Genomic DNA, 14,494 nt, shown 5'->3' on the forward strand with positions numbered 1-14,494 from the left:
GAGCAGAGCTCATGACTTCAGAAGCCAGCAGTTAGAATAGACTTTCCCAATCTTGGCACCTTGTACTTGGTAACCTGTTTAACTGGCTTCAGAGGCTTTAACTTGACCTTTATTCTCCAAGAATACACAGGTATGTCTATTAGATCAACTACATGCATGACATATTTTACTATTTAAAACTATCTTAAAATTATACACTAAGGAACGACAGAATGAGCACTGGCCACAGGCCCAGACTCAGGACCGGCTGCTCTGAACCACAGCCCCATGAATACTACCCTCTGCTGAGGACGACACCTGGGCCCAGAAACATCTCCTGTCCCTAGTGCCACACACTAGGCTGAGCAAGGCTTTCATACCAGGTGGGTCCATCCCATAGACTGAAATAAATGAACAAAATTTTTAGAAACGGTTTATTTTCCATTTTGGTGGAAGTCTGTTGAAGAACAGCTTACGACCACTCCGTGGTGGTTCCTACCCATTCAGTGGCCTGGGCGGTGGGAGCTGCAGACCAGTCTTCGGTGGAAGGCTGAGCACTCCAGTCTTCTGTTGAGAAAACACAAGGAGGTCATCAGCCACACCCCCAGATTACTTCTGCAATCCCACCCCACCAATCTGCTTGTATCCCTGCAGACACATCAGGCCGGATGCCCGCGATCTCGATGCGTACCCGTGGGGAACTGCTGAATCGGCACGGAAGGCACCTGCACGCCCTCGGACCAGTCTGCCACCTCGGGCTGAGTGGCGGTGAACTCGGGGGCTGGAGCAGTCCACTCTCCCTGAAACTCCTCCTTGGTCACAGCCTTCTCAGCTGCTGCCTGCTCTTCTTTCTCAATCTAGTTGAGGAAAATATTTTTAGTTTTTACTGCCAAGAACAGAAACTAATCTGTCATTGCATATAAAGTAACCAGATATGTACTTATGTGAGTGACAACAGGCCTTTGTGGACGAAGCTCACCTCTTCAGGATCTCTGTAGAAGTAGAGATCCGGCATGACCTCCCATGGGTGTTCTCGGGAGATGGTGCCACGCATGCGCAGAACTTCCCGGGCGAGCATCCACCACATGAGACCCACTGAGTGCGCTCCCTGCAAGAGCGCCAGGTCATCAAAGTGATACTGGGCAAACCCCAAACAATCTCCACCTAACCCGTTCCCTCATCACCTAGGTCCCGTGGTACCATGTGAGTAGACGTCTGTTAGTTTGAAAGTGTGTGTAGGACAGCAGAAACTAACACAACACTTACAATTGTACTCCAATTAAAACAATTCAAAGTTTGTACCAAGATTGTTCTCCATCTCTGGTCCTTAATCTTGTCTGCCACTGGAATCATGGGGTTTAATTAAGACTGCACTCTACACAACAAAATGGGGTCAGTGCCTGAATACTGGTAGAAATAAAAGAAAACCTCTGCCCCATTCTTATGTGTAACCAGGTTTGAGATCAGTGACAAATGACCAGTTTGAACCATAGGTAACCCACCTTTTTAGGATCTCAGAGCAGGATACGTCAACTGAGAAAACAGAAAAGTCAAGTACTGCCTGAAGAGTTAGGAATATTGAAGAGAAAAAAAGGTATTTTTTAAATGTTTTCATCTCTCCTTAAATAAGCTCTCATTCCTTAAAATCATAGTTTTGTAGCAAGTATTACTATCCAACTCCACTCATTGGGCCAGAGACCCTTGTGGTGTTAGCGAAACACTTGCCCCTCGTGTAGCACACTACCTACACTTGTGAGTCCATGGGCCAGCAGCCTCAACTCCAAGCTCTAACAATGTGCAGACGGGGGTCCGTGGCTGGAGCACTTAGCGGCCAGCTCCAGTGCAGTCACAAGCTTGTTACCTTGTTGTTGCATGGGATGGCGATGTCCACGTAGCGCAGAGGAGAGTCTGTGTTGCACAGAGCAATGGTGGGCAGGTTAACGTAAGAGGCTTCTGTGAGGGGCTGGTGGTCAGCCCTGGGATCGGTAACCACCAGAAGCCTTGGCTCCCTGAACGCGGCCTGGATCTGGTTAGTGAAGGTTCCCGGAGTGAAGCGGCCAGCGATGGGAGTGGCCCCAGTGGCAGCCGCAAACTTGAGCACAGCTCGCTGGAAGGAGCGACAGAGAGAGTTAAGTGTCCCAGGGACGGTGCCACAGGAGCCCTGCGATGATACATGGAGCACCAAGCTTGCTATGTCACCGAGCTGGCTATCTAGCAGGAAACTCCCCCAAATCCTTCCTCAAAACATCTACTAGTTAATTGTTCTATGAAAAATCAAAGTGTTAGTCACACAGTTGTGCCTGACTCTTTGCGACTCTATGGACTATAGCCTGCCAGGCTCCTCTGTCTGTGGGATTCTCCAGGCAAGAATACTGAGTGGGTTGCCATCCCCTTCTTCCAGGGATCAACCCCGGGGGTCTCCTGAATTGTAGGCAGGCTGTTCTCCATCTTCCACTTATTGCCTGGAAACATTAGAACAAAAAGAAAAACACGCTAAGCATGGCCCCCCACCCAGGCCCTCTGCTGGGGATGCTCTTCCCTCAGGTTATCTGATGCTCACTACATCCTCACTTCTGCTGGTTCCACAGCAAACCAGCCTGGTTCAAGTACCACTTAGGAGTAACTGGGGCTAGTGACTCCTATATGTCCAAATTCCTCATGAGGCTAAAAAAATGACACAGAATCAAAACACACCATGTAGAATCTGACCACCAGAGCACTTCTGTAACCTAGGTAGTAAATTTTCCTTGATGGAAGCACAGACTGGTCACTGAGCTCATTCTACAGCAGTGATTAAAACCATCACCCACGTGTCTCACCAAAGAATTCCAGTGACTAAGCCCGCCACAAGGGGAATAAATCCCAGGTAAAACACCTCTTGCAAGGAGGCCTAATCACGACAACTGAGTAAAATGAGAATTGAGAACTCACCCCCTCCGACAACTACAATAAAAGTACACTTATATATTTGTATATGTATAAAGGTACATTTGTACGTATAACAGCACACCTAGGACACCTCAAAGGGCAAGAAAGAGCTCCACAGAACAGGGTTGGAAGAGGCAAAAAACAGGAAGTGGGGCAGGACCAGCAGTCCTCTGGGGAGGTACCTGAAAAAGAGGAAACGTTTCCTGCTACCCTGACATTCCCTCACTGGCAGGGGTATTAATTGGAACAAAAAGGGAGGTTCAGCAGCTCAGTACAAAGATGACTGGTTTGTGGGAGGCGGGACAGAGAGACCCGCAGACGGTCTGTGCCATCGCCCTGCAGTGCAGCCTGAGACGTGTGTCCACGTGAGTCCAGGTGAGGGCTGAGTGCTGCGCTCAGAGGAGATACCAGGCAAGACTGGTGTTGGTGGGGGCACACACTGAGGAGGACAGGGCGCAGTCCTGCTGCAGAGGGGCGTGCTCGTGGGAAGGGGCGTCCTGCGTGAGCAGGGAAGTGCTGCTGGGCATGGCATGAGAAGAGGCGAGGTCGCCAGGGCAGCCCCTGCCTTTACTCACGAGCTCCAGTTGCAACCTTGGCCTCGCTGAACCCAGAGGCAGACACCACCAGGTTGCCAGAAAACAGGGGGACTGAAACTGCAGCTGAGGCCTAGGATCTAAGCCACAGCTTGGGATTAACATATACACACTAATATGTGTAAAACTGATAGGCAACGAGACCTACCACAGCACAGGCAGAGTCCCACGCTATACAGTAGGTCTCGCTGCCTATCAGTTTTACACTTGTTAGTGTGTATATGTTAATCCCATGGAAACAGATCTGAAGATGGTGACACACGCACATAACTGGACACGACCTTGTACACCTAGAACAAACAGTGTTGTTACTTTATTCCAATAAAAAATAAAATTCAGAACTTTCCTGGTCAAGGGACTGGATCCCACATGCTACATCTAAGACACCCCATGGGGCACAAGGGTCAAAGACCCTGGGGATTGCAACTGAGAACCAGGGCAATGCGACCAAACAAATGAACACATAAGCATTTAAAAAAAAAGAAAAAAGAAAAAACTTAGAAAATAAAAAACAAGCTCTAATGTGAAAGGAGATTTGGAGTGTTTCTTCTGGCACTTCCACAAAATCCTGCCACCATGTGACCATTTCGGGCCAACAGCAACCTGGAAACCAGGCCCCTGCGCACCTAGTATTCACAGGGCCTGCAGGGCTGTAAATGACACCTGCCATCAGGAAATGTCTGGGGTGAGTAATTGGGGAAAAAGAGAAGCAAGAGTCTCAGGATGCCAATTTCAACAGTTTAATCTCCCTCACACTGTGTTTAAAAGAAACACATGAAAAGAGGCTCAATATTGCTACTTTGTAGAGACATGCAAATCAAAGCTACACTGAGAAATCAGTTAGCACCTGTCAGGATGGCCACCACCCACACCTACGAACAACAAACGCTGGACAGAGAGTGGATTAAAGTTGTAGGATTGTAAACTGAGGGTTCCTTAGTAAAGCAGAAACAGAGCTACCCTAAGACCCTGCCACCCCACTCCTGGGTGTCTTACCAGGAAGAAACCAGAATTCAAAGACACATGCACCCCAGAGTTCACTGCAGCCAAAAGAGGAAGCAGCCAAAATGCCCACCCACAGCAGCAAGGCAAAGGAGAAAGAAATGGTATCCAGGGACAGTGGAATATTACTCAGTCAGAATCGAGAATTTAATAAATGCCACTGGCAGCAAGCCTGGATGAACCTAGTGAGGACCACACTAAATGAACCAGTCAGACACAACAGGCCAACATCATCTTGTTACTGAGTCACAAGCCTGTTTGCCCGATGCCAAGTGAGACCAATCATACTAACCGTTACAGTTTGGAACAGAAAGAGGTTTATTACAGGTTCACACAAGCAGATGGACGGCGCATGCCCTAAGAACGCCTAAAGTCACTGAAAGCTTTCAGCAAAAGCAAAAGGTGAGGGAGGGGTGTGGTTAGATGTTGCAAACTTCTTGGTGTCTGATCCTTTGTTTTTGAGGCCTGGTCATGGTCAGGTAACAATGTTCCTGTAAATCTCTACCAAATGAATGTTACTCTTTGTCTTGACAAGAAAGGGCAAGGTCCCAGTCCTGGCTAAGAGGTGGCAAATCTCAGTTGGCAGCTCCTTCAGGGCCAGGTCTCCACATCCTGCCCAGCTGTCATCCCCGAGGGAACCAGGCACCCAATCCAACCGGCCCTCAGTCTCCTCAGGCCACACAAAAGCTGAGGGAGGTCTAGGTCCCAGACTGCAACCCAGGCAGATGGCCACTGCCATTAGGTCACAGAAACAGGGATGAGGGAGAGGTTCACCACGGCCTCAAGGCCAGGGCCAAAGCCTCAGTGAAGGCTCTGGAGCCCTGCAGGACATAGTCCCCAGGCTGTCCCCTGGGCCCTCGCGCTCACTCGCTGGCCCAAGGCTGGGGAGTCGGAGGGGCTCTATAAGAAGGCCTGAATCTGCCTCATGCCTCATGCCCCACATGATGACCACACACTACTGACCCGTGGCTGAGTCGCTTCCCTAATGGTCCCCCGCTGACAGCTGCTTATGGGCGAGGCCCACTGAGGTGCCCACCAATGGCTGAGTAAGGCCTGTTGCTTAGTAACCAGGACGTGGAGAAATGAGGCACAGCAATGGCTGCCTGCCAAGGGCTGTGCTCATCTGTTGTTACAGTGACTTACAGGTAGAACCACAAAGTTGGTAGCACAAGTTTATCAGGGACAACCTCCCTCGCAGAATTAAAAGCCAAACTTATGCTTACCATCAGGGAAAGGATAAATTAGGAGTTTGGGATTAACAGATTCACACTAATACAACACCTACAACAAACACTGCATTGCAAATCAACGTGACTCCATGATTCAAGACGGCGAAGTAGGACATGTGCTCATCTCCTCCTGCGGGAGCACCAAAATCACAACTAGCCATTGAGGAACCAGCAACAGGAGGATGCTGGAACCTACCAAAAAGATACCCCACCTCCAAAGACAAAGAAGCCGCACTCAGACGGTAGATGGTAGGAGCGGCACAATCACAATAAAACCAAATCCCACACCAGCTGGGTGGGTGACTCGGACTAGAGAACAATACCACCAAAGCAGCTCTCCCACTGTGGTAGAGGTTCTGAACCTCACATCAGGCTTCCCAGCCTGGGTATCCAACAAAGGCACTGGCAACCCCCAGGGAATCTGACCTTGCAGACCAGTGGGATCTGATCACAGGATTGGGGGAAACAGAGACTCCAGTCTTGGAGAGCAGAAACAAAACCTTGTGTGCAGCTAAGACTCAGGGGAAAGGTGCAGTGGCTCCACAGGGGCTCACCACAGGGATGGGGGCACCAGTCTGAGAAGGTCCCTCCTTGACGTAAAGCCTCTTGGAGGTCGCCACTAACCTGACCACTGAGGCTGCAACCCAAAGCTGGGTGCTCTCAAGCCAAAAAACTACCAGGGAGGCAGCACAATCCCTGGGAGCACCCATCAGCAGACAACTGGATTAAAACCTTACTGACCAAGGCCCTGCCACCAGAGCAAGACCTAGTCTTTCCCACCACCAGTCCTTCCATCAGGAAGTTTACACAAGTCACAGCCTCCTCCATCAGAGGGCAGACAGAGAAGCAAGCACAGGTCCACAGCGACTAAAACAAAACCACATTACAGAAAGCTAGTCAGCATGAAAACGCAGAAAGTTATGTCCCAGATGAAGAGACGACATAAAACCCCAGAAAAACAAGTAAATGAAGTGGAGACGGGCAACTTTCCAGAAAAAGAATTCAAAATGATAGTGAAGGTGACACAGGATCTTGGAAAAAGAATGGAAGCAAAGATTGAAAAGATGCAAGAACTGTTTACCAAAGACCTAAAACAGACAGACAAATAATACACTGGAAGAAATCAGTAGCAGAAGAGGCAAAAGAACGGGGACCTGGAAGACAAAACGGTGGAAATCACGGCCACAGAACAGAATGCAGGAGAAAAAAAGACTGAAAAGAAATGAAGACAGCCTAAGTGACCTATGGGCCAACATTAAACATACCAATGTTTCCATTACAAGGGTCCCAGAAGGGAGAAAAGACCTCAGAAAATATTAGAAGAGATAATAGCTCAAAACTTCACTAAAATGGGAAAGGAAATAGTCAACCCATCAGGCTACCACCTGATTTCTCAACAGAAGCTATAAGCCAGCAGGGACTGGCATGATATATTTGAAGTGATGAAAGGGAAGAACCTACAACCAAGAATACACTACCCAGCAAGACTCTCATTCAGATTGGAGAGAGAAATCAAAAGCTTTCCAGGCAAGCAAAAAGTTAGAGAATTCAGCACCACCAAACCAGCTTTACAACAAATGCTAAAGGAACTTCTCCAGACAGGAAACACAAGGGAAGGAAAAGACCTACAGAAAATAAACCTGAAACAATTAAAACGGTAATAGGATCATACATTACCTGAAATGCAAAGGATTAAATGCACCAAAAGACACAGACCAGCTGGGTGGATGAAAACACGAGCAGGAAAGCACTTCCACTTACCACATCTTTCACTACTGTGATTATGTAACTATTACCACTTAATACCATTGTATCATGATTGGCCAACAGAAAAGTAACAGAATCCTGTACCAGCAAAACTATCCTTTAATAGAAAAACCTGTAATCACTTCTTAAAATCCAGATGCACAAATCAGAATTATCTCAGAATTTGAGTACAAATGCCCAGGTATTGCTTTACGTTTGCCAGTGCTCCAGATATGTTTCTAATGTTTAAAAACAACTGTTATGTGAGGATCTCTTACTATTATCTAGTTTGTTTCACTTTTTCTATTTCATATTCAGTGCTCCCATCTCATCTAGTTTACGGTTTCCAATTTCTCCATCTCTTTTTAGCTTAATGTTCTTTCTCAAGCATTTATGAAGCATGGTAGTAAAGCTTTTGCATAATATAAATAATATGCATAGTATATATATTTTTGAAGACTTATGAATTTCTGCCTAACTAAAAAGCGTATGACATTTTGATTCCACTTGTTTGACTTAGAAAATAGATATGCAAGAAGCAACAAAGGCTTACTGTATAGCACAGGGAACTAAAGTCAGTATCATAATCTATCATGGAAAACAATTTGAAAAATAATGTGTGTATATGAATAACTGAAACACAAAGATAAAGAATTCTAGTTTTTGAAACTTAGTAAGGTTTATCTCTTAGCCAGTTTTTCCAAATGTTCTGTGGACATCTAACAGTCACATGTAAGATACAAAATTTTAAATAAATTTTAGGATATACAATTACTATAACTTAATATAAATAGAAATATATTCTAACTAAATTATTAATGACATCATTCAAGATGCTCCAAGTATTTTTTCTGCACTTGATAAAATATGCTCAGAGAAATGTTAATATGTCTCACGATATGATTATTTTTCTTTTCCCTTATTTTTTTTTCAGTTTTGCTTTGCCTCTTTGTTGTTAGGTGTCTAATGGTTTCTGATGTCTATCTTCTTTGTGAATAGCACCTCTTATCACTGATCATCTTTTTCATTTTAAAAATAATAAAGTTACTAAAAAAATACTTTATTTCAATAAATAAAAATTACATTAGAAAAAAATAAAGACATAAGGCTTTGGGTGCTCATTCTGGCAACTCTACTGCTAAGTCACTTCAATCGTGTCCGACTCTGGGTGACCCCATAGACAGCAGCCCATCAGGCTCTGCCGGCCCTGGGATTCTCCAGGCAAGAACACTGGAGTGAGTTGCCATTTCCTTCCCCAATGTACGAAAGTGAAAAGTGAAAGTGAAGTCGCTCAGTCGAGTCTGACTCTTCTGAGACCCCATGGACCGCAGCCCATCGGGCTCCTCCGTCCATGGGATTTTCCAGGCAAGAGCACTGGAGTGGGGTGCCATTACCACTTTCACTTCCAGGAACAGGAGTTACACCAAGGCTCTGGTTGCCTGAGTAGAAATCCTGTCACCGTGTGGCCATATTGATTGGGCAACAGTAACCCGCAAACAAGGGCCTTGGGCACTAAATAGTCACAGAGCCTACAGGGCTGTAAATGACACCTGTCATCAGGAAATGTCTGGGGTAATTAAAGGGGGGAGGTGGAATCATCAAAAGTCAGTCTCAGAATGCCAATTTTGATGGGTAAATCTCCCTCACACTGTATTTAGAAGCAGCACATGGCAAGAGGCTCAATACGCTCATTTCTAGAGACGTGCAAATCAAAACTACACTGAGCAATCAGTTCAAAAAACCTTTTAGTCACTCAGTTGTGTTCTTTGGGACCCCATGGACTGTAGCCCACCAGGCTCTCCGCTGACCATAGAATTCTCCAGGCAAGAATACTGGAGTAGGGAGCCATACCCTTCTTCAGGAGGTCTTCCCAACCCAGGGATTTAACCCGCATCTCCTGCACTGCAGGCAGATTCTTTACCATCTGAGCCACCAGGGAAGCCCGAGGAATCAAGACAGCACCAGTCAGAACAATAAATGCTAGACAGGGTGTGGAGAAAATACTCATTCCTAGTCTACTGGTGGGAATGTAAAGCGGAAACAGCCACAATGGGGGTTCTTTAATAATGTAAAAACAGACCTACACACTCTTGGATGTCCATCAGGAAGAAACCAGAATTCAGACACATGGAGCCCAAAGTTCACCGCAGTGATGCCACATACACACACGCAACCCAAAGTTTACTGCAGTGCTGCTATTTATACAAGCCAAAAGAGGCCAAGCAAACAATATGCCCATCCACACAAGAACCAGTAAAGAAAAAATGGTAGCTCGGGACAACGGAATAGTACACAGCCAGAAAAGGAGAATTTAATAAATGCCACTGGCAGCAAGAAGGGATGAAACTAGTGAGGATCATACTAAGTAAACGGAGTCAGAGACTCAAAAGGCCATTATATGACTTATAGGTGGAATCACAAAATCAGTACTAATGCTCTATTTACCAGGAAGAAAAAGTATAAGACAAACATATGCTATCACAGGGCTAAGAATGAGTTTAACAGATACACACTAATCACATATTAAATTCATCATCAACAACCTCCTGAATAGCACAGGAGCTCTACTCAACACTCTGAGCCCCTATACGGGAAGAGAACCGCAGAGGCAGGCATACATACACCCAACACCAACGTGTAAATCCACTCAACTCCAATAAAAACACAAGTATCAGGCAATAACAACAGACAAGCTTTTAAGTGTTTCTTCAGGCATCTTTCACTTTTAACTTTCAACCCAGAAACAGGAGTTACAGTGAAGCGCTGGTTGCCTGAGTAAACAAACTTGAGCAGAGAAATCCTGCCTCCTTGTGGCCGTTTCCTGCAATAGCAATTTTCAAACCAGGGCCCTGGGCACCAGGCCTTCAGGAGCCTGCAGGGCTGTAATTAGACACCTGCTATCAGTAAATGTCTGAGGTGGCCAATTGAAAAACTCATTTAAGGCAGAACGTCAGCTTGCCAATATCAACTGGTAAATTTCCCTCATACTGAGGAACTGGTTCTCACTATTCAAAACGGCCGTCATCAAAATGTGTACAAATAATGCTGGACAGGGTGTGGAGAAAAGATCGCATGGTATCAGTCGGAATACAGTGGTGTCATAGAGCAACTTCCAAAAAATGAAGGGGAAAAAAAAGACAATGTTTATTAAGCTATTTATTCACTTAATCTGGCAAATATTCTTACTCTTGCTGATGTGACAGAGCGTGGGGGTTATCTTATCAACAGAAGCCCTTCCTGAAAAACTGGCATTTAATTCTAACTTTTTGCTTATTTTTTTTTTTTTTATTAGTTGGAGGCTAATTACTTCAAAACATTTCAGTGGGTTTTGTCATACATTGATATGAATGAGCCATAGATTTACACGTATTCCCCATCCCGATCTAATTCTAACTTTTTAAACTCAACATTTCAGTGTGCGTTTTTTTTTTAAAAGAAATGAAACCTGAATGTAATTAAATTTTGGGTGCACTGTGTCTTCCCTGGTGTGTGGCCTTTCTCTCCTTGTGGTGGCTTCGCCTGCTGTAGAGCAGAGACCTTAGAGGGTGGGGGCTTCAGTTCTTGTGGAGAGTGGGCTTACTGCCCTGGGGCATGTGGAATCTTCCAGGACCAGGGTTGAAGCCATGTCCCCTGCATTAATAGGCAGATTCTTACCACTGGACCACGAGGGAAGTCCAATGTTTCATTTAAAACCTTCAAAGCTCACTGCTAAAAATGCCACTTTTTCATTTCTTGAAATTCAGCGGCACAGGAAAATACACAATCATACATGAATTTTAAGTGTCAGATGTGAAGTGATAAATACATTGACAATCTTTAATTTTGGGAATTCCTCCAACTCAGCCCAGTTTCAAATGTTTTTTGAATAAATTATGGGGTTTGCTACAGCTTTTCTATACATCCCCAAAAATCTGTAGGCTTTGCAGCAAAACCCTCACACACTGTCCCACAAACCTGGCCGGTATTCCTGGAGGATATGACACTGACATCAGCCGGGTTTTCAATGGCGACAATGGCCCGTGCAGCCAACAGAAGCTTCTCCCAGGTTCTCTTCAGATTTATGATGTAGATACCTAGGGGAGGACACAGGGTTTTCTTAAGAGCTAACCAAGCTTTGTAAGGTAATATTCTCCTAAAAACATGAAGTCATGTGGCAGCGAGTACTATCAAACTCCAGTCATAGAGGCAAGCTCTACTGGTGTTAGCGAAAATCCTGCCATTGATATAGCACACTTCCGACACTCAGCAGTTCATTGGCCAAGACTGGCCTCCACTCTGAGCTTTAATAATGTGCAAAACGCATCTTTTCATTTCTCATCCTGTGTTAACCCACTCTCAAGCCTTCCATGCAGGATCCAAGAAGTTCGTTCTTATTTGTGGCCTACCATTATTTTCCTCTTGTCATCTACCATGCCAAATTTATTGTGAACTCCTTTAAACCATGCCACTCACAGGTGTAAATCCTTCAGTGGTTCTATCTTAGCGGAACAACTTAACGCATTCCAGTCTCATCAAAAGCTAATTTACTTTTTCTGATACATACATGAAAACCAAAATGTTTGTTCCCAACTATAGCTCTACTTTCAGAAATCAGCTTTACAAACCCGTAATGGTAGCTACAAATTATAAGGCACTCTGAGAGATAAATTATTAGAAACCAAATATGGTAAAGCGTCCGCCTACAATGTGGGAGACCCAGGTTCAATCTCTGGGTTGGGAAGATCTTCTGGAGAGGAAAATAGTAACCCACTCCAGTACTCTTGCCTGGAAAATCCCATGGACAGATAAGCAGGGTAGGCTACAGTCCACGGGGTCGCAAGAGTTGGACACGACTGAGTCACTTCACTTCAAGCTATTAAACTTTCTCCTTATCTTTACATTGTGCTTATTCAAGGCCCAATCCACAACATATAACCTACCAGTTTCCACTCTTCCACTGGAGTTCAGAATTTTTCCTTTAAAAACAATCAGAGCACTTAATACTTTTAAAGCTTCTTACCCATCTAAAGATCTATTTTCATTAGTTACTTGGTGAGAGCCTTCTAAGGTGCAAATTTCACTTCAACTCAGTACCACCTGTCAGAATAGTAGTGTCAAAACTTGTTCTTATAGCTGGAATAATCAAGCAAGTAACACTAAAGCAATGACTGACCATCACTTTTCCTTTTGTAGATGTACTGTTCCATTTGGAAGTCAAGGTTGGTGCCACCTAAGTGGGTTCCTGCTGCAAGGAATTTGAGGACATCCTCCTCCTTCATTTGCAGGACATCAAGGGCTCCGGACATTGTGAAAGCTTCCCTTTAAGTTACGATGGGAATCTGAAAAACAATAGTTAACAAAAGTCCTTTAAACTCCAGGGACTTAAGCGGGATGGTACATTCTACTCTTGGGAGTCAGGTGTCTTAATGTTTAAATCTTAACCACAGACCACACCTCCTACAGTGTCAGGCAGTGGGGTCAGTCTAGTGGGATGAAACAGAACACTAATAGATCTATGCCACATCTTGGAAAATCAAATCCTGCTCAAAGAGTGGTGTGGAGACAGACAAAACACCCAGGTAACTAAATGAAAACAGTGAATTGAGACTTTTTAATACTCAAAGTACAGAGGAGTTAGATGTGAAAGAGCAGCCATGTCTAAGAATATTCAGAAGGTGAGCAACGGTGATGTAAATAGGCGTATTTTCAAGCAGCCTGAAGGTGGTACCTTCGGCATTACTTCTGAGATTACTAGTTTTCCTTAAAATGAGAAAAACAAAGCCAGATCAAGGACAATCTCCTCAATCTCCGCAGATATCAAGCAACTCCCACCCCCTTTCTCTGTACTTAATGTGACCATGAAGCGTTAAGTATGGCGCTTACAACACGAACATAAATTAGATTTTGATTAAAGCTCGTCACACCTTAATAGGAAACCCTGCCCACAAATCCACAGGGCCTGGTCGAGCATACTAGCTGCAGGTGACTGCTCTTCAATCTCTCAGGAAGGGCGCTCGTAGAGGAAAATGGCTCTTAGAGCGCATGTGCGATGCTTTCCAGAATCAGGTGCAATCAGATCCCATCCAATTTCAACAAAGTGTACTTCGCCCCTAATCAAGAAACCTCCCATAGAAACCACCCATTAGAGAAATCACCTCAGTCTGTTATGACTTTTTTTGCATTCCGTGTCCAAATTATTTCGAACCGAGAGAACAGAAACGCGACGTTTTATCTTTCCAGTAACAAAAACCTCGTCAAGAACCTTAACTCCTTAACACCACGAACAAGGAAGAGACCAACTCAAGTAGGTGGAGAAAACTGGAGCATAAGCCTCGGGATTTACAACCGAGCGTCGTGATCTGAGTCAAAACCAGCGCAGAGAGTAGGGTGGTCTCTCTGCACCCCCAGCCACCGGCACCCCGGCCCGGGGCCTCCGCGGCGGGAGCTCAACTTCTGCCCGCTCCCGAGGCCTTGTGGGAACGTCCCGGCCCAGGCCCGGCCACGTGTAGGCCGCCGGTCTGAGCGTGAGCGCGCCTAGTCAAGAGACTAACGCACTCCGTCGGCCCCCAGGTGCTCCCATACCTCGTTTGGACAGGAAGCTTATCCTCAAGGCCCTGGGAGCCACCGGCAACCCAAAAGCAACTCACCGAGAACAACGCCGTATGGACCCCTCTCAGGGCAGCGCCGAAAGGACCATCAGGCGGAAGTGACGTCCTTATATAGTCCGCATCCAGCCAGTAACAACGAAAGCTCAGCGGAAGCTCGATAAAGGCGTGCATCCTGGGGGCGGGCCTTCCTCCGGAAGACGGGATACGGCGCTAGCGCGGACGCTAGCGAATGGCGGAAGTTGGAGGGTTGATTGCCACACTAAGGTTTCGAAGAGGTGTGCGGTGCGGAAGGGCCAGCAGGGAATTGGCGCTCTCACTCAGCTTTGTGTACCTACGCGCTTGAGCGGGTTCCTTATTTAAACTGCATTTTTCTTTCATGGGAAAGCACTGAACAAACCTGTGTTGAATGAACAAAAGCTGGAGAAGATAC

General features: G+C 45.7%; 1 protein-coding gene and 2 non-coding genes across 4 annotated transcripts; all 3 read right to left on the minus strand.

Moving 5' to 3' along the window:
* Window positions 1–399: 399 nt before the first annotated feature.
* RPSA (ribosomal protein SA) lies at window positions 400–14,185 on the minus strand. Of its 2 annotated transcripts, none has more exons than XM_043442359.1 (7): window positions 14,104–14,185; window positions 12,630–12,795; window positions 11,432–11,550; window positions 1,841–2,086; window positions 959–1,087; window positions 671–836; window positions 400–546 (listed from the first exon to the last, which is right to left on the minus strand). In XM_043442359.1, exons 2-7 carry the CDS (start codon window positions 12,760–12,762, stop codon window positions 452–454), a joined length of 888 nt encoding a protein of 295 aa, XP_043298294.1. In that variant the 5' UTR covers window positions 12,763–12,795; window positions 14,104–14,185; the 3' UTR covers window positions 400–451. The 2 variants fall into 2 exon arrangements, with proteins under 2 accessions (XP_043298294.1, XP_043298295.1); XM_043442360.1 differs by having other exon boundaries at window positions 14,039–14,143.
* Window positions 1,632–1,781, minus strand: LOC122425220. Its single transcript, XR_006264765.1, has one exon. It is a non-coding gene; the product is annotated as a small nucleolar RNA SNORA62/SNORA6 family (small nucleolar RNA).
* LOC122425219 lies at window positions 11,624–11,774 on the minus strand. The gene has a single exon (XR_006264764.1). It is a non-coding gene; the product is annotated as a small nucleolar RNA SNORA62/SNORA6 family (small nucleolar RNA).
* Window positions 14,186–14,494: the final 309 nt, after the last annotated feature.

Source organism: Cervus canadensis, chromosome 22 (assembly GCF_019320065.1).
Source record: "Cervus canadensis isolate Bull #8, Minnesota chromosome 22, ASM1932006v1, whole genome shotgun sequence".
NCBI classification, from domain to species: domain Eukaryota; kingdom Metazoa; phylum Chordata; class Mammalia; order Artiodactyla; family Cervidae; genus Cervus; species Cervus canadensis.

Bases quoted from the DNA above. Each gene is read 5' to 3' on its own strand.
- RPSA (XM_043442359.1), bottom strand. From the start codon at position 12,762: ATGTCCGGAGCCCTTGATGTCCTGCAAATGAAGGAGGAGGATGTCCTC. The intron at 1,088-1,840 runs GTAACAAGCTTG...GCGCTCTTGCAG, and splicing joins CCATCCCATGCAACAACAAG to GGAGCGCACTCAGTGGGTCT. The intron at 837-958 runs GTGAGCTTCGTC...TTCCTCAACTAG, and splicing joins TCTACAGAGATCCTGAAGAG to ATTGAGAAAGAAGAGCAGGC.